Below are 26,344 nucleotides of genomic sequence, written 5' to 3' on the forward strand. Positions count from 1 at the left end.
AATAAAGAAAGTTATCAGTTAGAGTTGAAGAGTTGAAGGGGAGCTTTAAGTTTTAATAAACAAGGAAAAGTTACAAAATATTCGTTGGGTATAATAGGAGAGTGAACTTATAACTGAAAGTTATGAGTTACAGCCTGTGTGGTGAGGTCATGTGACCCTGGTGATTATGAATGCATAGGGATGTCAGATTGCCTAAGGATGTGAATTTCTTCACCAGTTTTCTGCTTCATGGGTGCTGGATCAGAGACAGTGGTTGTACAGTACAGTATGCATCCTCATTCAGCCATAAAAATGTAATAGAAAGTTGAAAGTTGTAAGTAAATTATTTTAATAATGGGCATGGAATCCATAGGATATGCATTAGTTACCTATGGTTGTAAAATAGGTTATTCCCAAACTTAGCAATTGGAAACAGTAAACATTTGATATCATATAGTTTCTCCAGATCAGGAAGCCAGGAGCAGCTTAGTTGAGTGGTTCTCATTCAAAGTCTCTCACAAGGCTACTACCAAGATATTGGCCAGGACATCTCAAGACCTGACTGGGGAAACTTCCACTTCTAAGCTCACTCACATAGCTACTGACAGGCCTTGGAAGATATGCTTCTAATCAAACTTACATGGGCCTCTCCATAGGGTTGCCTCACAACAGAACAAGAGGCTTACCTCAGAGTGAGTGCTATAAAGGAAAATGAAAGTGCTGCCAAGATGGAAGACAGTCATTTTATACCCTAAACTTGGAAGGGACATCCTACCACTGCTGCCTACTCAGTAGAAGCAAGTCTCTAAAGCTAGCTCACACTCAAGTGGAGATGATTACACAAAGGCATGAGTGACAGGAAATAGGGATCATTGAGGGACATGTTAGAGGCTGCCTACCACAGGGTATACGGAGGGAGGAAAAGACAGGAGAAGAAATTAGTGGGAATGGATTAAAGATCTGAATTTTGTGGAGGACTTGGCTCCATATGGTGAGTTTACAAAAGTAAGAGCTTGTAAGTATAGAATTGGAAAATTAAATTTGAAATATTAGAGGTGGTATAGTCATTGGTTATGACCTCTTTAGTTGAAGAGCATTAGAAAATATGGTTGGGTTGGTATGAAGGAAGTACAGAAATAGATCTGAGAAGATAGTGTGCCATCAACATCTACATCTACATGGATGTTGGAAACATGAAACTGGAGGGAGAGGAAAACTGAGCCAGCAGCTAAAGGACTGCTCGAATAAAAAGTAAAATTTGGAAGTCAGTAAGAGGATAGCAAAGAAGAAGAGGTGAAGCTGCCAAAGGAAAATTACATAACCTCCAAGAAAAAAGGGATATAAAAGTGAGACAAATTTTTGAAACCAGCAATAGACAGCAAGGACACTGATCCCATCCATCCATAAACCCTAGTTAATCAGAATATGGAAGGAACATATACGTTCCACTTGACATGGTTGCAGAAGATGCCATGTCTTCATAAAATAGCAGGTTTTAGTCAACGGAAGATACAGAGAGAACATTCTGCATAAAGGTGGGTTGGAATAGAAGAGCAAAGAGATCTAAAAGGCCAAGTGGGAGAATCTGGTGGGAAGAGAAATAGCAGGAATGAATGAGTCAGGATTGGGAAGGAACAGGGTTGGAGAGACACAGAGTTCAGAACTAATAGATAATCAATAGACCTCAATCTCTGGTGTTGATTAAGGTCAACAGATATGCCGGTCCTCAGAACTTTAGTTCTTGTCATCATTATTGGTAGGGTTGGAACTCAATCCAAGAGGGAAAAAAAAGTGATCACAGTGAGCTAAGAATAAGCATGTAATGGGTTGCCTCTACGTTAGCAGCTGGCAGCCAGGAGGAAAGGGTAAAGCTGGTAAAGCTATGGTGGTCTTAAAAACTAAGATAGAGGGGTGCCTGGGTGGCTCAGTTGTTAAGTGTCTGCCTTCAGCTCAGGTCATGATCCCAGGGTCCTGGGATTGAGCCCCGCATCGGGCTCCCTGCTCAGCAGGAAGCCTGCTTCTCCCTCTCCCACTCCCCCTGCTTGTGTTCCCTCTCTTGCTGTGTGTCTCTCTCTGTCAAATAAATAAAATCTTAAAAAAAAACCAAAAAACCCCCCACAAAAACTAAGCTAGAGTAGAGCATTTCCAATGTTTGAGTTAACAGTTTTGATTCTTCCTAGCCTAGGATTTTGTTGCATTTTGCTCTCATTGCTTCCCTGTCTTGTGAGATGCCTTGTTTTATTTAGAAGGTATCAAGAGGAACCATAGGAATTACTTAGTCAAGCCCTTTCCTGTAAGGAAACCAAAGTTCAGAGAGTGTACAGTTTCTTGTCTTGTCCAAAACTAGGTATATAACTAGTGTCAGGTTCAGGGGTGAAAATGAAGAATCTTCATTTCTAGTTCATTTGGAATCCTAGGAATTAAAGGTAGTGGCATAAACATGCAGCTTTACATTAAAAAAGTAGATAAAAGTAACTCACAAGGGAAGAATTTGGGAGTCCATATTTTCCAAGACACTTCTACAACACACAAAAGTGACATTATGTGTTACTCGACCCATGGCATTTCCTAAATCCCAAGTAAAGCCTTGGGAATTGAAGGCCAAAAACTTTTACCCATTTAAGTGTTTTACATGTGTCATTGTAGAGAGAAAGAATGGTAAAAATGGAAACTTGATGCAAATGGCCTCTTTGGATAAAGACTGCTTGGGCTATTCCTGGATGGGGCAAGTTTGGACTAACTAGCCCAGGATAACCATCATTTCATACTTCCCTTTGTTCTATTCTACCCTTCTACCCTTTTTTTTTTTTTTTTTTAAGAACCTCTGTCACGTACTTTCTATTCTGGGATTCCCGATTAGAAAATGGCCAATCTGTTTTTAGATAGAGAACCGAGAAGAATCAGCTTAGCTCCTGAGAAACATTATTTCATAAGAAGAAGAAAGAAGAAGGGGAGGAAGAGGAGTAAGGGGAGAAGGAGAATGAGATCAATAAGAAGTTCTTTCAGTTCATAGTAGATACGCTAATTTTAAGCATAAGGTGAGTACTCACCCATTCAATCATGTAATCTGATCATTTAATAACACAAAATATTAATATATTAGTATTATATATTAATATATATTAATAAAATATCAATATATGCATTAATAGTATATGTTAATAGATTAATATATTAGTATATCATAGTAAATAATAGTTAAGTTTCATGTATCCTAAGTTATTAATTTCCTTTTATTATGGAATTAGTGGTTTTCAGAAGTCTTTATGTGTGTGAGTGTATACTGGAGACATTAAGTATTGAAAAACAAAGCATATTGAAAAGGAATAATCTACAAACTTATTTGTGCTTTTTTTACATTTTTAAATTTTATTTACTTATTTTTTTTTAATCTCATGACCCTGAGATCAAGACCCGAAATGAGATCAAGAGTTGGACATTTAACGAACTGAGCCACCCAGAGGCTCCAGAAATGCTTCTTAAAGCCTTACTGAAAAAAAGTTCTAAAATAAAGTAGTATTATAGTAATACCACAAGGACTATGAGAGAAAGGGGTGAGGGGAAAGAAAACACTTTCTAAAACTAAGTAATCATTCAAAGTAATTATAGTATTATAGTAATACCACAAGGACTATGAGAGAAAGGGGTGAGGGGAAAGAAAACACTTTCTAAAACTAAGTAATCATATTCAAAACATATTCTTATCATTTGAGTCTAAGAACTGTGTGGTGATACTGAATTTAGCAATGATCCTGGATGATGGGGTTCTTTTTTTTTAATTTTTTTCAAAGATAAAAGGACTAAACAGCAAAAAACAAAAAGCAATAGAAGAAAAAGTTAGATTATACTTGGAAATCTCATTTCTCTGAAGTAATCTTTAAAAATGTATAAGTAATAGGAGAGATGAATTTGAACTTTACATGCCTGGGCCAATTTAAAATACAAGTTTATATTCTGATGTGTTAACACTGGTTTCTTCCTTTCAAAAGTTGGCAAGGAAACTTAAATGAGAATTAGTTTATACGATTAATCTGGTAGTTTTGGGGTAAGAATACTTTATTATTAAGAGAAATAAAAAGAAGCCTAGTGAAACCATGCTCCCAAATACATGTGTAATAACTGAAATACATATGAACATATTACATATACTTATGTGTATGCACTCTTTATATAATCTATGCATATATACACATGTATATATAATGAGTGTATGTGTTAAATATGGGTCTGTGTTTGTATACATACTGACATATATACACAGATACACACAGGCACTTGTGAGAGGCAAATGAAGGCTGATAATTATAATCTGAAATGGTGATTTTTAAACTGTATTAAAGCATAAAAACAGATCAATCTCAATAGGGAGGAAAGGACACATAGAGCCTACAGTGTGTAAACTGTTGCTCTTTTTATTGTTGGGTCAATATGTCAGCAGTGCTTTCACATGGAACATAGAGCAGACATGAATCAGGGTGCTTCTTCCTTGGTTTGCCTTTGGATTGTGCTGTTGTCAGGGTCCAGAGACCAGATTCTCCATATATGGTGCTTTTTGTGATTCTTGATTATGACCCCCTGAGGAAGTCAGACCAGCCTGGGGTTACTGGAGATGGTGTCTTGCTTGGCATATTTATCATCCACAAATCATCTGTTATAAATATACCTTGGCAGGATCATCATCAGGCTGGCTCAGTAGCCTGCAATTTATGAAGGTTATGGGAAACAGAGTGAAGGGTGAAGTGCTTTATTAAGGGTGGCTTTCTCCCTGACCCAGCCCTGTGTTCTACTTGAATATAAATGACCATGGGAATGAGTACTCCTTTCCATTTAGGATTAAGTCTTTTTAAATTGTCCCTTTCAGCTGTTATTCTTATGTCACTATGTCATGACTTAAAGATTTTCTAAGAAACATAAAAATCACCATGTTCAAAGATAATGTGAGAAATTACTAGATGCAAGACAGATATGTATCTAAACCTCACATTGTTTCCTTTTTGCATTTTTTAGCATTTGTCATTAATCTCTATTTTTGCTTGTGGCAAAATAACAGAACTGACCAAAATGTCTTGCAAATAGCATAATTATAATCTATATGGAAGTTGAAATAAAGGAAACGTGATTCTCCTTTTATTGTTGAATGTTGTTTGTTTTTCAAAGAAAATGTTTGCTTCAGACACAATGTTTTGGATTATCCCCTAGACATAAACCTTATTTTCCTTTCACATTCCCTTAAATGAATAAAAAATATTGTAATGAACCAAAAACGACATGAAACCAAAATGCCACACAGGCTGCTCTCTCAGCCAGTGCATGTTCCTGAAACATGGTTAAAGCTTCTTGGTTGGGGAACGATTAACTGTTTCCCTTACAAGATATTTTTCTGAACACTTGTCCTAGAAGAGAAAGCCTTGAAGAGGGTCACCCTATTAACATGTATTAAGAAGTAAAGGGCCAATTTTAATATTTCAAACAACTCCAGTGAATAAAAGATCATTGGCACCTTTCTGTTTTCACTATAGTCCTCTTTTAAAACGATGTTCTTCACTCTCCATTTGCCCCAGGGGAGAGGAACAACAAGAGGAAGAAAAATGGGGAATGAGTACAGAGAGAAAATGATGGAAATTTGTTTTATTCCACTTCACCTGCAGCTTGAGCCACTCACCCTTAGGAAGACTCCGACACTTTATATGAATTACCCATTGTGGTCTCCCCCACCATATCACCACACTATTTTGCCACTTGTTTTGCCAACCACCAACTGCTTTTACAAGTAGAGAAATAATCAGTAGGCGAATGACCTTTTGCAGCTTTGTATCTGAAGCTAGTTCATCAAATACTTGTCAGCCAACTGCCCAGGGGGGGCTAAATAAATAAATAAATAAAGGTGGGGAGTGATGGAAATTTACCTTTTTCTTTTTTTGGCTGCTAAATCGAGAATCTGGTAGTTTTTCCTCCCCCTTTCCCTCGTTTCTTTTTCCACCCCTGTCCACAAACCTGTTACTAGGGAAACTTGAAAAGGAATCAGATACATTAAGAAAACAAAAGTTTAGACCCCACAACCACGATCCCATTGCCATGCAGAAAGCAACGCAAGATACCCAACCTCGGTCGCCGCACCGCGGTCCTGACAAAGCCTGTATCTAGCCAGAACAAATAAGATGTTAATTGCAGCCTCGCTGAGAAAAACTAGTATTGTTCCAGCCAGAGACACGCAGCATTTCGGGAGCCGGGATGTGCCTCTGAGGACTGGATCAATTCATCTGAATCCCGGTGATGAAATGACAGCTTTTCGGCTACGACAGGTCCACGCTGAAAGAAAGAAAGGCGATCAAGTCCAGTATTTACTTCCCACCCGTCAGAGTCGCCTTCCAGTCCTCCGCACCCCCCTAACCTCGCCTCCCAGTGAGTTTCTCTTACAGTTGGTCGCCGCCAGCCCCAGCGGTGGGAACTGAGGATGCAAAAACCTCCCAGACGCAGAAAATACTGCTTTCGGGACGTGCTTGGTTTTGAGTAGCCGTGACGTGCAGGCTCACCGCGGCCCTGGCTGGAGCACCGCGGAGTCCCCCTCCCGCCCGTCTCTCTCCAGCCCTCCCGCCGGGCCTCCCTCCTTTCTCACCCCGCCGCTTCCCTCCCCTTCTCTCACACACCCGCCCGCGCCCTCGGGAGGCAGAACTCCGGGAAGGCACAGCGGCCGCGCGGCGCTCGTCGAGCCTCGGGCCGGCCGCCTAGCGCACCGCACGGGTGCTAGCGCTGGGCGCAGGGCGCCCGGGGACGCGCGCGCGCACGAGCACGCGAGAGACCGGCGCGCGGGCGCGCACCCCGGGGACGCGCACCCCCCCTCCCTCGCGCGCGCCCTGGGGAGAGCGTGCGCCGCGCGCCGGCGCGCACACCCGAGACAGAGCTTTACTATCTCGTTCGCTCTCGCGCCCCTCCTCGCTGGGCATTCAAACAGCTTTCCGACATCACCAGCCAAGGATTTTTTCCCCCCTCTCCTTAGTCGCGGTCCGTCCATCAGTACCTGCGGGGGGAGGAGGAGGAGGGAGGAAAGCGGAAAGAGGAAAAAGCATAAGCTTGAGCCTTCCGATCCGACCACGAATACTCCTGTAATAAACCCACCGCCCCAACAAATCTGCCTTAGCAGCCGCTGCTGTCGCCGGTCACTTCTCGTCTCAGCGCTTTCTTTGCTTCTTGGCTAATAGGTTTGTTGGGGGTAGATTTGATAAAACAAATCCTCGCTTTTAAGCCACTCGCATTTTTTTGTTGTTGTTGCTTTTTTTGTTTCCTCAGAGTCTCTCTACGGGGGGCTTCTCCCCCCCCCACCTCCGTTGGAGGTGGGATTCAGCTGGATACGGCGTCAGGCTCCGGGGTCCTGGGGGCTTTTTTCTCCCACAGCTCCCGTCTTTGATTTTTTCCCACATCTTTTGCTTCTCTTAAGTGTGCATTTAAAAAAATAAATCCTGATTTTTGAAGCTGAGCCGGGGAAAATGGGCAACGGTGATTGGGACCGAAGGGGAGTCTCTCCGTCACTGTTGCTGGGACGCGTGCCTGTGCTGGTGTCTTAGAGCAAGAGCCTCCCTGAGCTTTCGGAGTGGAAGGTAAGGAAGGGGGTCTAGGGGTCACCTTCCCTCTGCCAGGGGTCGCCACAGAGGAGCTCTCCGTCTAGGTGTTTGCGGAGGGAGGACAAGGAAAGGAAAGGCTGTTGCTGGCAGATGGAGGGGCTGCGAGCAAACCCGACTGTCTGCATTTACTTAAACGCCGCAGTTGAAAAGTTAGAGAAGTCTGTTTTTCAAGAGATGGGCTGGGTCGGAAGGAATAGGCAGGGAGACCTAGAAAATCTGATGGTTGTGTGTGATTGGGGTGATATTACGGGGAGAAATTTTTAGGTTAGAAGGAAGTTAAGATAAGGGGAGGCAGTGGGTCTTCTATTGGGGAAAAAAAATTAGTGGAGTGATGGCGCCGTCTATGTTCGACTAAACTAAAGTGTCACCCAGAAAATCAGTTTTGAGAATGGCTAAACTAAATGCCGGTTTGCTTCTCAGCAGGAGACAAATATATAAATAAATAAATACAACATCGTTGAGACCTTGGTAGCCATCCCTTAGACACCCCCACCCCATTCTTTCTTTCTTAAAGAGGGAAATACAATTGTTTGAACTGGCCCTGCAGTCGGGGGCGGGGGTGGGGGGACGGCAGAGTTCAATGATTCATTTTTGATTCTTTAGAATAAAACAAGGCTCCGTACACCAAGGCTTAAGGATTAAAATAAAGAGCATTATATTGAGGGGGCTCTCTTGAGCAAGCTTGAGTGAAATCAGAGCTATTTCCTCACTCTTTCTAATCCTTGATGAGCACAGCAATGCAGACATGCACTGTCAGATAAATGGAAGCAAAAGTACCGATTTCATTAGGAAAAGAAATACGACCTCTTTTTGAGTTACCTATTATAAAATGAAGCCCCCTTTCATGGATGGAATTCCTAATTTAGACACTTATTGTCACATTGGCTCTCAACGCCTACACTCTATCCTGAAGAACACTGCGCAGACCTGCATTGCCTGCAAAGTGCTACAGCAAAAAAAAGAGGAAATTATTTCCAGAATTTCCTGCAACTTTCCCAATTTTTTAACCTTTAAATGCTCATTGGCTTTATTTTCTCAAGAAGAAAATGCATTATTCATTGAGCTGTATGCTTGAAACAGAGAACGCTGTTTTGATAGTCCCAGCAGTTCTGATGTTATTTTAAACTGCTGCTATATAGAGATTTAGAGTTGGGGCTGTTTTCTCCTATATCAAGACATAGAATTTGAATTATGATCTGGAAAATGCAGATCTATCTTCAGGGACTTCGGTCACTGGTATTTGTGTGCATGCGTTGGTGTGTGTTATGCAATGGGAAGAAGAGGGATTTATCCTTTGGTTCAGAGAGGACCCAGGCAAAGACACGAAAACTCTTAACTGTCTATATATCTGTATGTCTGTCTCTGTTTACAGAACAGTGGAAGAGACTGCAGCCTAAAGACTTTTATAATTAACTTGGCATCACTTTTCTCAGCTCAGAGGCTAAACAAAAAAGCAGTGTCATTTATTCTAAGAAATAACTTCTTAAAGGTTAAAGCTGAAAAAAATTCGAGTTATTTTTGGATAACAACTTACAGAGGTAAATATAACCAAGGATTACTTTATTATGCAAGGCCAGGTTAAAAAATATAAAGAAAAGGAGCTTTGGAGCTCTTGCTGGAAAGAGAGCAATTCAGTAATTGAAATCTGCTAGGAAAGCAAATGCTAATGTCTTTTATCTACCATGTGTAAATCTTAAATTACAGTAGATAACTCTAGATAAAATAGCCCTAATTAAAAAAAAAATTAAAAGACTGAAGCCAGCTCAATTACTGTGGTTCTGGGATTTTTCACCGACATTGCCTTTGGATACAGATACTAATACAGTGATCCACTTTATGTATCCCAAGAGGGCATGTCACATTGAAATGACTGCCTTAAATCCTGGTTCTCAGTGGTGATGTTGAACAACAAGTCTTCCCCATGTATCAACCCATCTATGTCCTTTCTCAGATGATGGTTTTAAAATTCTATTAATCCACATGAATGCCGATGTTTTTGCACAGGAATTCCCATCAGTTCACACAGTGGTCCCTGCAAAGACAAGTATGGGCATTTGGGAGATGATGTTTCATCCTCAACAAATTATCATTCATGTTTTTAAAATTGTGGCTATCCTTTATCGAAATTGCTTTTCATATTTAAGATAAAAGAAATAAAGTGATGACAGCTGTTCCCAGATTATCAGGTTAGATTTTGTGTGATGATGTTTACTGCAGGCCGACTGAGGGAAAGAAAAGGTTGTATAGGTTGCTTAAAAATATTTCAAAAATTAAAATTTAGGTTATGATATTTTAAAAAGATATGTTTTCCTTTTCTTTCAATAGAATCATAATGCATTTGGAGGAAATCCTGGTAGATAAATTAGAAGCATTCCTGTTAATCATCTATTAAATATTATTTTTAAATTGAATGTAGAGAATTTGGCCATTGTGAATCACCGCGTGAGGGCGCTGTTCACACAGCAACAGATAATTTCCTAGCGTTATAAAATAAAAAAATTACCTGCCCTTCTTTTAAAAAGGGTTTTTTACTGAAATCTTGAAAACAGCTGGCTGTAATATTGGAAGGAGTTTCTTTTTTCAATGCGCTTAGACTCCTACTTGCATTTTACTTTCATTGCCATTTTTACAGGCCAAATGACATAGGATGAAGGCTGTTCGTAACCTGCTGATTTATATATTTTCCACCTATCTCCTGGTTATGTTTGGATTTAATGCTGCCCAAGACTTCTGGTGTTCAACTTTGGTGAAGGGAGTCATTTATGGATCGTATTCTGTAAGTGAAATGTTTCCCAAAAACTTTACAAACTGCACTTGGACGCTGGAAAATCCAGATCCAACCAAATATAGCATTTACCTGAAATTTTCCAAAAAGGACCTTAGCTGCTCTAACTTTTCCCTCTTGGCGTATCAGTTTGATCATTTTTCCCATGAAAAAATAAAGGATCTTTTAAGAAAGAATCATTCTATAATGCAACTCTGCGATTCCAAGAATGCTTTCGTTTTTCTACAATATGATAAAAATTTTATTCAAATACGTCGGGTGTTTCCAACCGATTTCCCAGGATTACAGAAAAAAGGGGAAGAAGATCAGAAATCTTTTTTTGAATTTTTGGTATTGAACAAGGTGAGCCCAAGCCAGTTTGGTTGCCATGTATTATGCACTTGGCTGGAGAGCTGCTTAAAATCAGAAAATGGGAGAACAGAATCATGTGGGATCATGTATACAAAATGCACCTGCCCTCAGCATTTGGGAGAGTGGGGGATCGACGACCAGTCGCTGGTTTTGTTAAATAACGTGGTGTTACCCCTGAATGAGCAGACCGAGGGCTGCCTGACCCAGGAGCTGCAAACCACCCAGGTCTGCAATCTTACCAGGGAGGCCAAGCGACCGCCCAAAGAAGGTAAGTGCCCAGCAGTGAGGGGAGAGGGGAGGGAGGGGTGTTGGGAGATGGCATTAAAATGTGCTGTTTCCACACAAGGGCTTAATCATTGCTCTTTATCATCTTTGCAGTCATTTGATTTGTGATCTTCACTAATAAAGGTCTCTTAAACTAATTTTGGGTTTCAAGATTTTAGAGATGGGGCATTGAGGATGGGGTAGCTCTTATCAACATGCCCTGGTAGTGTGTCAAAAACGTGGAGCCTATTTGCAATGGAGGTTGGTGAGGTGTGTGTGCGGGGTCTTCATTGGCTGTAGCCCCTTGGGGAGACCTACCTGTATACATGCACTCTCTCTCACGCACACTCCTGTGAAATGGATTTGTAGGATTTCTACCTTATGCTACAGCCCTGTAAAGAGTACCCTTCACTTCCTCTCCCCTTTGCCTTCTCTGTCTCACTGTCTCAACCAAGACCCCTTTTGTTGTGCTGCGCCAAGTTGGGGAAGATGGATGGAAAGGTGACACAAACTCAATTGCAATCCTGTTTGGACCAAATGACCTTCTGACAGCTGAAGACAAGGGTGTCCCCCTCCAATTAAAAAAAAAATGCTTTGCACAATAAATCCTGTGCGCTTGCTCTTTTGAAACCCCACTTGGAAGCGCAAACTCTGGGGTCTCCTGGCTATGAAGCCACTTGGAGGCGGGTGAAGGGTAGAATTAAAACACAGGCTGACCCTGTAAAACCTGATAGCCCTCTTGCGTGATTTTTGCTGTCCTTGGTCCCCTGTTGATATACACGAGGAGAGTGGGAGCATGTCAGAGATGAGCTAGATGGAACAAATAGTGCAACGGAAATGCAGAGGAAAAAGAAAGTACAGGAGTGATTTATAGCTTTCATCCAATCCCTAGTGGGGGAGCTACCAGAGGATTTCAGATTGTAGATTACGTTTAATAATGCAAGAAAGCTGATATATTTTGAGAAAATGACTTTCCTGTTTGGAAGGTTAACGGATGTGTTCCATTCCTTTGAGGACAGGGCTGATACGTATTCGTTCTTGCTCCCCAACCCTGCAACTAGAGAGTGTTGATTTTTTATGCAGGAAATGTTTTCTGATCGCCACAAAGATCCCTGTCTGTGGAAAGGGACAGCCAAGCTCCAGTCCCTCTTTCCTCCCCCTCCCCCAACAGAAGTTGTCTTTGTGGCCAATATAAAATTGACACGTTGTTGGAGAATTTTCTTTACAAGTAGCCAAGGCTTTGTAAGGGGTGGGGGTGGGAGGGAAAGAGAGAGAAGGGCTTAACTAGCTAGATGCGGTTTCTCTGCTGAAGGCAATTTGGGGGATGGGGATTAAGGAAGAGCAATGGTACGTGGGGAGAAGATGTGTTAGAAAATAAATACAGACTAATGGCAATGAGAGAGGGTTGAAAACCTTTAAGATTTCTACAGGTCAGTGTTTCACTAACAGCTGTGGCTGAAGAAAACAAAGTGGTTTTAAATTACAGGAGTTCTTTTCTCTAGTAAAAATCCCAGAGAAGCACTTCCAACTGCAGGGATGGTATTTAACACCATTTAAAACTAATTAGTGTCCCCTAGAATAAGAAGCTACAATACACACAGAAAATGTGATGCTACAAGCTGGCTAATAAGACAGTTAACACCAGAAACTAGTATTTGTTTGTTTGTTTTATTGCTGTTTTAATAAAATCTAGAGTATCTGTTTTTTCAGTGGTTAAAATTCTATCATGAAATTGACTGCTGATGAGGAGTGGAAAGTGAATCTAGTTTTGGAAGCTTTTTTTGTGAATGGCAGCAAGTCACAAAAACAAAGTTGTGTGCACATTAAGCATGATTTTCAAAGATTTTGCAGGTCATGATCATGAGATGTGGGTTGAAACGGTGCTAGGATTTATAGAAGTTGGACTAGATAGTCATTTGTTTGGTAAATGAGTAAGAATGAGTGATTTTAGACATTCGATGTAGAAATCACGTGGGAGCACGTCTGTTTCTTTTGGCTAATTAGCTGATGAAATGAGAAAGGAATATCTCCATAGACAAACAGGTGATTATGTTAAAATTGTTATCGTGTTAATAGAACTGAACTAGGAAAACTTTATATAGTAGGGGAGGAATATATGCTGTATCAGTAAAATTGCACAGCCTGTATTCTCTTTATTCTAAATATGTGTTCTTTAACTGTTTAGGTGTTCTGAGTCAGAAAGGTAAGGGTAAGTAATTCCTGATGACATAATTGTAGCTGATGCATTTGTAAATAATTCTTATAAAATATATTCGGCATTCCTTACCTCATTCAAAGAAGACTTTTGGCTATGCTGCGTTGTAGGAAAGGAATGTGAAAATCTGCAGACTCTTAATTTAGTAAAATTTATGCAAAGTATATTAAATCTTTAATATTTTATATAAACGCTATATAAAATCTTACAAAAGAATTATTTAATACCATTTCAAATAAACTACCATATAATGATATTCACCAGGTTAGAGGTTAATAATTACATACAGTTGTTTTACTCATACCTAATTTTATTCCAGAATGTCTTTACTTTATATGGTAAATGTAATCCCAGGTTTTAAAATAAGGCTTTAAAAATTCTACTTGCATTTTATATTGATAAATGATTTCTATTTTCTATAGAAAAATAGACTATCTTGTAAGTCATCACAGGAATAAATACAAAATTATTCTCCATAGTTTTTCTTTACTTCTGCTTTATTCACTGTAATAAGTACTGAAAACCTTGAGTAGAAATATTTTCTACATTTATTACATCATAGAAGTGGCACAAATTGGACAGAAGACTCTTTACATGCAATAGATGCAATTCTAGGCTTTTTGCGGTGCTGGTGGTGATGGTAATGGTGTGCCAAATGCTGAATATTTTGAATGTGTCCACTGAAATCACAAAATCATATTTAAAGTTAGTATTTGAGGAAATTATAGGCTCCCAGGACTGGGATGTTGATTTTGTTGATATAGACTTTCTACTAAAATGTTTGTTAGTAATACATTCATGTACTGAAGAATTTCATAGCCAGAAAACAGCAAGAAGAAAACTATTGCTGTTTGTAATGAAGACACCAACAATTGCAAATGTATTTTGAATATGTTATAACAGTAAATAATTGGACTGATGCTTTATTAAAGTATTAATTAGTTAGGTATTAATACATTTAAGTACCTTGTTTTTTAAGTTTGACATATTTGAGGGTGACATATGATTATAAAAACTTAGTTGCCGTTCCCCAGTTTTTATGTGAAAATTTGAAAACCAAATAAACCAACAAAATGAAGCCTTTTAAAAATAGTATCTTATTTCAAGCAATATTTTTAAAAAACTGTCTACATTTAATTTAGATAACTGTTTTTTTTTTTTTAAAGGAAACTCAAATGACATTGCTATTTACCTGGTTTTCAGATATAAGTCTGGGGAGGTACTGGCATGTATTCATGAGGCCTTTACTACGTTTTATAGGACTTCTTTTTTTTTTCTCCTACCATAGATGAATCTGGACTATATAGCTAAAATATAAGATCTTACTTCTTACCTCTTCACCTAAAATAAGCAACTAAAACAGTTTTGGCAGAAAAAATTCTCTACCAGGGTATCTAAATCACATAATAAGCCTTAATGGAACCTTTGTTTCCTACTTACATCAATGGTGCTGCTTATGTGAAAGGAAATTGGGATCCCTGTATAGATTCCAGGAAATCTGAACACACATACTCATTTGTCTTTTCACTCTGCCTGTACTAATCCTTGATATTCTATCATCCAAGGGAAGTCTCACTATGTGCCTGTGCAAAATCTAGCCTGGGTTGTGTGTTTACAGTTCTAGGTACCTATTTTTTCATCTAGAGCAATTTGTGTGTCTATCAGTGTGTTTTCATTTCTTTCTACTCTTGCTCCTTTTGCCCTCAGAACTGTTCAGCACCTTTCACTTTCCTCTTTACTGTCCTTGGATCTTACTTCCTTTGTAAAATGACTGCCATGATCCCACAGTCTCTATCAGAATGTAGAAAGGCACATTGAGTCTGTTCCTTGAGATGCAGAGCCTGAAAGTTTGCTCTTCCCCTTGGCTGCATCCCATAGTGCTCTGCACGAACTGTACTTATGTTCTAGCATTTGTCATATTGCAGTGTATTTTCTGTTTGTATTTCTGTCTCCCTCCGTTAGACCTGGGAATTCTTCAAGCATAAAGACTGGGTCTTCAGTTGTGTATGACAGTCTTAATAGAGCTTCAGTAAATATTGAATGTCAAATGAACAAAACAAAAAAGATCTCAATAGGAAAGGTAGTAATACATTGGTTACAATAGAAAGAATAAAACTACATCATTTGGGGAAAGAGGCCACCTTTTACTTTCCATTTTTTAGGGGAAGATGGCTACCATTTATATCATTTCCACTTCCATTAATGCATTGTTTATGCCAGCTTCTGATCTCAACATATTATTTAATATCACTTTTTAAACAAGAAAATGGAATCATTATGAACTATTCTTAATTTTATATGTATATTAAAAGATTTATGGTCCATATAACTTTCTACACATGGCTATCTACAAAAAAAAATAGTAAGAAAATTTGCCAATTTCTGTTTAACTGTCTTCATTTCCCTTTATGCTTCTCTTTTCTGACTCTAGCATTACTTCTACAGTAATGACATTTCCCAAGCCTCTCTTGCACAGTTTGAAGACAAACATGCAAACTCTTTCCAAGAGAGGAAAGGAGTATTTGCATGTCAAGCTCAGTGCTTTTGTTATTCATTCCTATTTAATAATCTATAAATGTAGTAATAGTAGAATATAGGCCTGATCAATTAAAGTACCATAATTTTTACTTTTGCCATTTTTGAATTTTGACAAACAATTTAGGACATCATATATGTATACATTATCTAATGAAACAAAATTCTGTCATATGGCAACATATTTTTTGCAGGCGATAAATTAAAATATTAACATGAATATTTGTGTCGTGGGGATACCTGGGTGGCTCAGTCAGTTAAGTGTCTGTCTTCAGCTCAGGTCATGATCCCAGGGTCTTGGGATTGAGTCCCACATTGGCTCCTTGCTCAGCAAGGAGCCTGCTTCTCCCTCTCCTTCTGCTTCTCCCTCCTGCTTGTGCATGCTCTCTCTCTCTGACAAATAAATAAATGAAATCTTAAAAAAAAAAAAAGAAAATTTGTGTGTGTGCACTATGTCCCATGCACGCACACATTTGGAAAGATGTGTCAGTGGGTTTTATGATAGCTGTAGATAAATGTACTGTAGGTTAGTTTTCTTCCAAAATTGACAAGAAAATTTAGAGTTCAGCTTCATGTGTTACCTTATTGACTTCATTTCCTACTAGAAGAGATTTTATTGTTAAACTGAAGGCTTTTAAAAAATATACTATTCTTTAGAATCACTCTGGTATTCATTACCTATAGTCATGTGGCTCTTGGATCTCAAATCAACCTTCATTCAAAAATAAACTTTTTTTTACTTTTTCAAAATATCATTGCTGGGTTTTAAAATCTATTGTTTGAGTTTGATTCTACTCTTCCACATAGTAACTGTGTTGCTCTGTATTACTACTTTCCCCTTCTCAGATTAGGTTAGTGATGCTTATGTCTCAGGGTATAGGAGAACAGGAAATGACATCATGTATTGAATTTTAAGAACCTAATAAAATTAATGGCTTGGGATATTTTAGTTCCTGTCAGCCCTGTGGAAATTTCTTCCCAAATCAATTAACTAATAAAAATCAGAGAGGTATGCAATTTTCTAAGTATATCACTTCAATGAAATGAAAGGGATTTTGGTGTAAGGTACACTTGAGTTCTCAGAGTGACTCAGCCTCCTAGCAGCACCTGTCAAGTGACTGAGCTTGACTCATCAATCTTTGATAGCAGAGTGTTGAATTAAATGAGATTGCACTTGCTTAGTCCATTGCTCAAGGCCCTCAATTCAGTTTTTGAATGTCTTTTTTATTCTTACATTTTGGCTATAAATGATAGAGGATTAATAATAAATAATGAAGCAGATTGTCATTTAATTATTTGAACTTGTTTAGGAATTTAGGACATTTAACAAAGGATCATTAGGCATCTTGAATGTATGTCTATTTTGCATTAGATACAAAAAGGTAGCATCTCAGTACCTGTGTGTTGATGGAGGCATGACTAATACATCAAATAGATCAAGCTAGTGGTATGTGAGTCATCCTAGGCCTGGGAAGATGTCCTTTGGATATCATTGCTGATAGCCTGCAAATCTATTGAAATTAAACAGTTTCATGAGTATTTTACTCTTTGCTGTGTTATGCAAAATTAAGTTCATGTTTTGAAATGTATTTTGAAAAGGAATTATCTTGAAATATTAGTCCATGTTAAACCATTTGGAAAAAAAAGTAGGGTGGTTTTGTGTGTTTTTCACTGGATTGTGATCACATACCAGTAAGCCCTAGGATTCCTCCAAAGGTTTATATATTCAGTATTGAAAAGAAAACAATTTTTTTTTTAGTACTCATTTAAAGATTCTGATATTTTCTTGAAGGAAAATGACAAAATGTGATCTATGGGACTCTATGAAATGCTAAATGCTCCATGTTCTATTATCTTTCAACTATCATTCAGGAATTTTGCTCAATTGCAGAGAATGACCTAGGTATCTATCTGTTAATGGTTAATAAGTAATGTATTTCTGCTATACACAGAAAGTATAAGTAACAAATTCATAATGAATACATTAGTATGGAGCTATTTCTCTCAAAATTAAGTGAATAAGGAGTCTTTTCTGAAAATGCTGATACGCATTTTTCACCATAACCACGCCCATCCCCATCACGTAATCATTAAGGCTTGGAACACGATATAAAACATAAAGGTAAAATGGTTACTGTTTGGTTTTCACTATGTTAAGTGAAATAATTTACCTGCCACCTAATCCTGGATATTATATTCTCTAATGATTTCTTCTGGATAGTAAGTTTCTTTGGGGAATGTTCTGTTTGGGAAAACGGAATAAATATGTGCATGGAAAAGATACTAGAACACTGATAGAACCAGATTATAATACAGTTGACCTTTGAACACCAGGGAAGTTATGGGCACAGTTGAAAATCTGCATATAATTTTTGACTCCCCCAAAATTTAACTTCTAAAGGGCTGCTATTGACAGGAACCCCTACCAATTATATGAACAGTCGATTAACACAGTTTGTATATATATACAAAATGTGTGTATGTGTGTATATATATATATATATATGCTGTATTCTTTTTTTTTTTTTTTAAAGATTTTATTTATTTATTCGACAGAGATAGAGACAGCCAGCGAGAGAGGGAACACAAGCAGGGGGNGGAGAGGAAGAAGCAGGCTCATAGCAGAGGAGCCTGATGTGGGGCTCGATCCCACAACTCCGGGATCACGCCCTGAGCCGAAGGCAGACGCTTAACCGCTGTGCCACCCAGGCGCCCCGTATATATATATGCTGTATTCTTATAGCAAGCTAGAGAAAATAAAATGTTACTAAGAAAATCATAAGAGAAAATACATTTATAATACAATACTGTATTTTTATAAAAAATCTGAGTATAAGTAGATTCATGCAATTCAAACGATGTTGTTCAAGGGTCAACTGATTTAGAATACAACTTAGATACACTTAAACAGAATAGAAAGTATTAAAACAGTTGGGGAATCAACCAGAAAAAGCTACCTTGATAAGATTGCTTTTTAGCAATAAATATGTTAAGGTGATAGAACTGTCACAGAAATATTATCTCTCCTGGGTAATTCATACTGGGTGGGTGTTACACAGTATTTCTTTCATGACATTTCTATTGGTGTCCCTCCCACCTTTTAAGGTAATTTTAAAAAATCTTGATAATTAAAAAAATTAATTTCTATGCTTGCATATCTAAACAATTTGTTTTCCAATAAACATTTTAAAGAGAAGATTCATCTAGCATCACTCCTGAGAAAACAAGGAAGTAATGCATTATAATAAGCATTTTATAAATTTTTTATAAATTTAAAAAATGTAATAATACCTAACATTGAGAAAACGCTTTCCAGTTTGTCAAGCTCTATTGCATATATTATTTTATTTGGGGAATAATTGTGTGATATTTGTCCCATTGACTTGTGCTGAATATATAGAATATCCTAAAGACTAGGGTTTTCCTTTCTCTAAAAATTTAATACAAATTGGTTCAAATGAAAAACTGGGGAATTTCAGATCTACGGGTTTTCTCACTGTCTCTGGAGTGCGAATCACAAATTCCCAGATATATGAGGGACTTTAGGTGTTATATAGTCTAAATCTTACCTGATTAATGGATTTCCAATCTGCAGATATTTGATGGGAACATTATTTCAGCTGAATTTAAGTCTTCTTGGAATTTATATTTAATGCCATTTCTATAACATGAAAGAGGCACAGTCACTTAGGACTGTTTGATAGTTGTACTGTTTGATTTAAGAAAAAAAAATATCTGTATCTAGCCAGGACAATAATCACATACCACTATACTACTTAATACAGAGTAGTCTTTACATATAAAGCTTTCATCCATTAGATTTTTATTCTATTTGGTATATATTATTTGAACAATGTGATGTCAATCTCAAAAAGACAATTTTCAGTCTAAGCTCCTTAAATTTAAAGAGCAGTGTATTTCAAGTTCAGAGGCTGTGCAGATTTACTAAGATGATTTAGCAACATCTATCTTGGATTTTCATATCACTCCCATTTTCTAGGGAAATCTGTGTTTTGGAGAAATAGCATGTCTTACATTTTTTAGTTATTCTGTGATACACTGAGAAATAGTGTTGCGTGCTGGAGAAGAGAGAGGCCCGGGCTCCCTTCTGTTGAAGATCACAGCTTCAGTGAGGTGGGCTTACCCTTGAAGCTCTGGTAGCCACTCTCTCTTCTCACCCCTTTTGCCCGTGGGTAGTAATGGCTGTCTGCTGTTTCTAACCCTGAGTGCTGTGTTCTCGCTCCTTGGTTTCACCAAGCACTATCCACGCTTTACTGTTTTCTCAAATTATGTTATTTGAGGACAGCATCTCTTTCTTACTGGGACCCTGACTAGGCTAGGGGTGTATAATTTTGGTGGTGAAGTGATTTCTGATTTCTTACTGGATTGGCTCGAAACCAACCTTTTAAGTTTCGATCCATTCTTTTAATGTGCTAAAGGTCTTACTTAATTATTAGCCCTTTTGCAGATTAGCATATAGACCAGCTGAAGTAAACAGGGAAATAATAAGAATTTAAAGAACTGAGTTGGTGAAAATTAAAATCAGTTGGCCCCTTTTTTTTTTTTTTTAACTCAGTTGAGGTGTTTTTTTTTTTTTTTACACTTAATCCTCTCTTGGAATCAATGTGTTTATCTTTATAACTCCATTGAATTTAGGCTCTACAAGTATTTTTGTATATTTGCTTGTTGGTTTGTTGATTACTTAGCTAATTCTTAAATTACATAATACATACACATTCATATACAGCATATATGCATTTTCAGCATTGATGTGACTCCAGAACATTTAAACTGGTCTGGATATTTAAAAAAAAATTTTGTGGGGCGCCTGGGTGGCACAGCGGATAAGCGTCTGCCTTCGGCTCAGGGCGTGATCCTGGCATTATGGGATCGAGCTCCACATCAGGCTCTTCAGCTATGAGCCTGCTTCTTCCTCTCCCACTCCCCCTGCTTGTGTTCCCTCTCTCAGTGGCTGTCTCTCTCTGTCAAATAAATAAATAAATAAAAAAATCTTAAAAAAAAATAAAATAAAATAAAAATAAATTTTGTGAATTGATCATTAAAAACAAATAACTTCAAGGTTCCCATATAAGACTTAAAAAATACTGACAGATTAAGATTTTGTTCTAATTTTATATCATTATGATGTAAATGGAAGTGGAAATGATGGACAATGTAAAATGAAAATATAATTTCAGTTTCATTTTGCCTATTGATTTTCCTGACCCCCTCAAAGCAAAATAAGGAGAAAACACAGAAAAAGCTTTTTTTTTTTCTTTGTTACATTACAAAAAACAAATCGAGGCACCTAAGTTTGCCCTTGTACTTTCGTAATAAAAATTTTTACTTTTTTTCTCTGTGTTAGTCTATTTGTTGCCTTTCACATCAAGGAAGGATCCCAAGAGAGAAAAAAAGAAGTAATTTCCAAAAATTATGTTCAAACAATTATGTTGAAACAGAGCTTTATGATTTTCCTGAATAAGTAATACATAACAAATATTTATTGTATACTGGATGCTTTTGGAAACGTTTCTTCTTATGTAGCTAGTCATAATAATTGTAATGTGGAAAAGAGGGCACCTTGGGAAGACAAAAATCTCTTTACTTTATGTAATCTTTCTACATAAGTCTGGCAAACTTTCAAAGATCTGCTTCTGCACTGTAGACTGAGAAATTTGAGTTTACTTTGGCTTCTCAGAGAGGTCAGCTTTCTTTATAGATATGTCAGGCTGTGGTCAGCTCTCTTTGGCTGGCCTTGGTTTTTGTAACTTGTAGGGCAAACTGTATATTTTTTAATACATGTGCCTGAGAAATTAACCAAGCACAACTGCTTTTTTAAAAAAAAAATTTCAATAGGCTTTACTTTCAAATATGACGAAGTGAATAGCTGGGGAGCTTCATTGTTCCATTTGCACAGAACATTTCAGTCCCATCCTTTGTAATATATTAAAATCTGCTCTCTTAAAAAACCTATGGCTTTTTTTCTACTTTACTGATTTCCCTGGAATTTTCTGATGACCATATTTTGGTGTTCAACTGGTGATAAGGGCATAAATGAGTTCCAGGCACAATAAATATGATATGTGCTTGCCTCTGGCCTCTGCCTCCGGAGACCATGGAAATGGAGCAGAGAGAGTTTGGAAGCAGAATAGAAGTTGATCCACTAAGTAGTAAGAACTGATTAAGGTGAAAGAAATAAGTGCATGTAGAATGTGAATTAACACAACTTTTTTTTTTTTTTCTTAGCACTGGAACATTTTTTCTAAATAAAAAGCCAATATATAAAAAAAGATTTTTAGAAATGGAGCTGTTTTGGTTGAGGTGGGCAGGAGGCCTAGAGCCATGCCTCATCAGTCTCCTTTCTTCCTGTGTTGTTCCCAGAGGCTACTCTGCTTGCAAAAACCACTGCAGAACTGTAAATCTTAGAAGCCTCCATATGAAGCCACATATAAGAAATTCATGGCAGAAACTTTCTTCCTCTGAGAATCTAAAATTTTCTAGTGTTTTGATCACTAAGAATGTATAAAAACTGTCATTTTGTTTTTATTGCATTTTGCTTAGAACAAAATTCGTAATTTGTTTGGTATCCATAGGTCTATTGCCTATTTATCTGTGCTTAATTTTTCTCTGTTCCCAGCTCCTTGCCTGAACACTCTAAAGTTTGCCTGGGTCTCACTCCCAAACCTCAGGCAAGCCCTCAGCATATTCCATCCTGCCTTTCAGGCATCTCTGATGCCTTGTGAGGATGTCCATAAGTTGACTCCGTTACTTTTCTGCCATGTCTCATCCAATTTGCTGGTCATTTGCTATCTTCTGCCAGCCATAGTGTTTCTGCCTCTGCTTTACAGAGACCTAGTGTAATGAAGCCATACTGTGTTTAGACTAAAGGTGGGATCCCCACCCCTTCTCTTCTTTTTGTCACACTCCTTGTATGAGACATGTTTATGACCCATTTTAGTGCCTGCCATGTAAACATTTCTTTCAGAGTTTCTCTGGAATCAGTCCTGTGGCTCCGCAAAGTACTTTAGATGAATGCCACAGTTCTTCATTTTTCCTTCTAGTCATCCGGATTCCAAATGTCTTCTACTGTAGGTTCCCACCCCTCCTGCAAATTTGCTTGTTCCAGTTATGCCTCTTGCTCACATTCTAGTTTGCCTAGATAAAAACGAGTATTATTTTAGAATTCTTTTGTATCTTTAATTTTAGTTGATAAATACAGAAGCCCCGATTTTAAATCTTTATAAATGTAATCTATTTGGTGCTATGCATTCTGACATTCTTCCGTGTTGTTTGGTTAATCACCAGATAGTTCAGATGCAAACTGTCAAATCTCTTGGAATGAGTTAAAAATAAAAGGATCGTGAAAATTATTTTGAGTTCCTTTGATTGTTCACATATAAGGGATATCATAACTGAAAACAGCTTGTTAAATCAACAGCAAGAAGTTTATTAGCATGGGCATTCTATAGATGTGAGTGGATAATTGAGGTATCACTAAGGCTCTTCATAGCTCCAGCCTTCTCCCATTCTGGGCACGTGGAGGAATTGTGTTCCTGGCCCCCTTGTGGTTGGGTGGATGAGAGCGTGAAAGTCTCTTTACCTCAGGCATAGAGACCTGTACTAGAAGAGTCATCCTGAGTCCTTGAATATCTAAAATGAGAGGAGGGGCGCCTGGGTGGCACAGCGGTTAAGCGTCTGCCTTTGGCTCAGGGCGTGATCCTGGCGTTATGGGATCGAGCTCCACATCAGACTCCTCCGCTATGAGCCTGCTTCTTCCTCTCCCACTCCCCCTGCTTGTGTTCCCTCTCTCGCTGGCTGTCTCTATCTCTGTCGAATAAATAAATAATAAAAATCTTTAAAAAAATAAAAAATAAAAAAAAAAATGAGAGGAGGCCCCTGCCTTATGCTCTTCCTGATTCTGATAGTTGTGAAGCATGAGCAAGGAAGAACCTTTTCTGTTTTGAGACACTGGGAATTTTGGGTTTGTCTTTGTTACTACAGCCTAACCTCGCATATATAAGTGATATAATGTCTGACTTTAGAGGATAGGGGAGTAGTTGTGCTGACTGATGTTGCCAAAAGGTGATTAGGCACCTTGGTAATATATGTTGTAATTCAAATGTAATGACATGATGGTCATGCCAGTCAATGATATTTTGGGAGGAGGAACTCACCCACATATTCCATAATGTACTCTGGGCAGCTGTATTTGAATTTATTGCTGGCAACACCATGGAACTTGGTTTAGGTATTATTTATCAATATGTTACTATTTTATGTTTTAGCCTAATTAAAATTAATACTAAAATAACTACAATAAGTGTATGTTTATATTACAAGGGACCATTCTTTTGTTATTTATTTAAAAAGTTGTTAGGTTTTTCTACATTTTCAAACTTACCCAGATCGGAGAGGGTATTGTGGTAGTCTTTTGCTGAGTCATAATTATCAGAGAACAAGGTAGAAAAAATTCATTTTAGCACGGCAGTTCTTGCTGAAAGGTAAAACTTGTCCTGCTCTCTGTCCCTTCCTCCTTCTCTCCATTTTCCCTCCCTCCCTGTTTTTCTTCCTCCTATGTTACTTCTTCTTTTTTTTTCCAGATACATAGGCTATGATTTATATATGTTGATCTAGATTCCTCACTGCAAGAGTTTGCAAAGAATCTGTTATCAATATACGTGTAGGTGTTTTTGGTAAACAAATATTTCTATGGTAGTTCATGGGGAGCTTGTAATCACTGAGTAAGCATGCTTCATTAATCTTAACAATTTTCTTGCGAGTTTAATTATGGAGCAATAATTAACCTTCCCTTTGAGTAGGTGGGTTTTTGTCACCTCGAGAAGTATTCTTAACCTCCCATGAGAGACAGGAGGGGAAAAGTAGCTTCTATGAACTATAAACAAGCCTGTGTGAGTTCCTTAGTGGGGAGTGCAGAGTTCTTCCCAATGCTAGCGTACACAGGCAAGTTTTGCTCTACTGGTCTGTGCCTTCCATTATTTTTTCTGGCTTTCCCGTTCTCGAGAAGCTTGGATTATGGTATGCTCATTAATTATAAGAGATACACTTCAGGATTCAAAGAGGGTTATAGAAGCCATTGAGCAACTGAGAAATTAAAACAGAAGCAAAAACAAAGCTTCTGGTTTTTTTTCCCCCCAGTCTTGTGTTCTGAAGAAAATCCAGGGATGGAGTGAATTGTCAATTCACTTCCCACGTTTATATTGGTGGGCATCATGCACGCATACACGTACTCACTTATATGTGAATTTATGATGTTAAATGATCACAAGTATTACATATATATGATTTGAAAAGATAAATATTTTTCAGTAGTTTGAGAATATATTCCTTTTAAGCTGCATTTACTAACTAAATATCTACTAAATATAAATCTAACTAGAGTGACTTATAATGAGATCATAGGAATGATAAAGAATAAAAATACTTTTTGCAATGGAAGCTTTGAACTTGAAGTTAATCTCTTCAAAAATTCATTTGGAGTGTTTTTAATAAATACATTTAGAGCCGTGTTCTGTGGATTTTGGATATCAGAAAGTGAAGTTTTACTTAGGATTTAAGAGTAAATCATTTGCCAAGAAGGTTTCTAAAAGTTAAAAACATGTCAATTACAAAAGGAGGGGCACCTGGATGCCTCAGTCAGTTAAGCTGGATTTATATTTTGTTGACTTTTGATCTCAGCTTAGGTCTTGACCACAGGATCTTGAGTTCACGCTCCACATAGGGCTCCACACTGGGTGTGAGGCCTACTTAATTAAAAAAAAAAAAAAAGTAAACTATTTGCTTTTACATTTCTGAAAAATTCACATGTATGATGTTATAACAAATTAATATTCTTTTAAATTCTCTTAACTCATCAATTATTTTCTTCCTTTGGAACTTAGTTACCTACTAGGTCCCACCCATCCCAGAGCTGTAAATTCAGTTTCAGATTTTAGATATTTCCCCCTAGAAGGTAATTGCATAATGGTTGAGTCAGACCTCCTGAACTCAGATCCCATTTTTCTCTGCTTTTGACTTTGTAGCCCTGAGAATTATTACACCTTTTCTCACCCTCGTCTCCTATATCTGTAAAGAGGTGATTATTATAGTGAGGTGACTAAGAGATTGAATAAGGTAATTAATGTAAAATACTTAGCATGATTTTTGGACTGTATAGTAGAGACTCTGTTAAGTGTTAACTTGCACTAATTGAACAATTCTGGAACCCTTTAGTGCATTAGATTTCTTTAATACAACAAATAAAATTTTGATTCATGATAAAAAGTAATCTATTTCATTGACCTCAGAGCAATGAAAATGCTTCTGGATCATTTAGTCTATAGAAGTGTACTGTATCTCTAATCCTTTATTCCCTCTGAATATTCATGTTCCTGAGAAAAAGTCTGAGCTGAGTAAGTTACCATGTCTGTTCTCCTTTACACCTCATTTCAAAAATGAACCACCTTGTTCACAACATCATCACTATTCCTCTTAAAATGGGCTGGTCCATGATATTTACAGTTTGTTTGACAAAGGGTGATTGCTCCAACTGACTTTTTCCTGAAGACCTGGATCCACTTTAATCAAGAAGGAGTCTGG

General features: G+C 37.8%; 1 protein-coding gene across 5 annotated transcripts in view; it reads left to right on the forward strand.

Annotated features, from left to right (window-relative positions):
* Window positions 1-6,860: 6,860 nt before the first annotated feature.
* Window positions 6,861-26,344, forward strand: part of ADGRB3 (adhesion G protein-coupled receptor B3) — a 697,114-nt gene continuing 677,630 nt past the window's right edge. For 4 of the 5 annotated variants that reach the window (XM_034648079.1, XM_034648080.1, XM_034648081.1 and 1 more), the window contains exons 1-3: window positions 6,861-7,574; window positions 8,971-9,136; window positions 10,231-11,002. In XM_034648079.1, coding sequence (XP_034503970.1) covers window positions 10,246-11,002 — 757 coding nt within the window. In that variant the 5' untranslated portion in view covers window positions 6,861-7,574; window positions 8,971-9,136; window positions 10,231-10,245. The remainder of the gene's footprint in view (window positions 7,575-8,970; window positions 9,137-10,230; window positions 11,003-26,344) is intronic. The other variant, XM_019800499.2, reaches the window with a different exon arrangement.

The sequence above is a fragment of the Ailuropoda melanoleuca genome, chromosome 19, assembly GCF_002007445.2.
Source record: "Ailuropoda melanoleuca isolate Jingjing chromosome 19, ASM200744v2, whole genome shotgun sequence".
In the NCBI taxonomy this organism is placed as follows: Eukaryota; Metazoa; Chordata; class Mammalia; order Carnivora; family Ursidae; genus Ailuropoda; species Ailuropoda melanoleuca.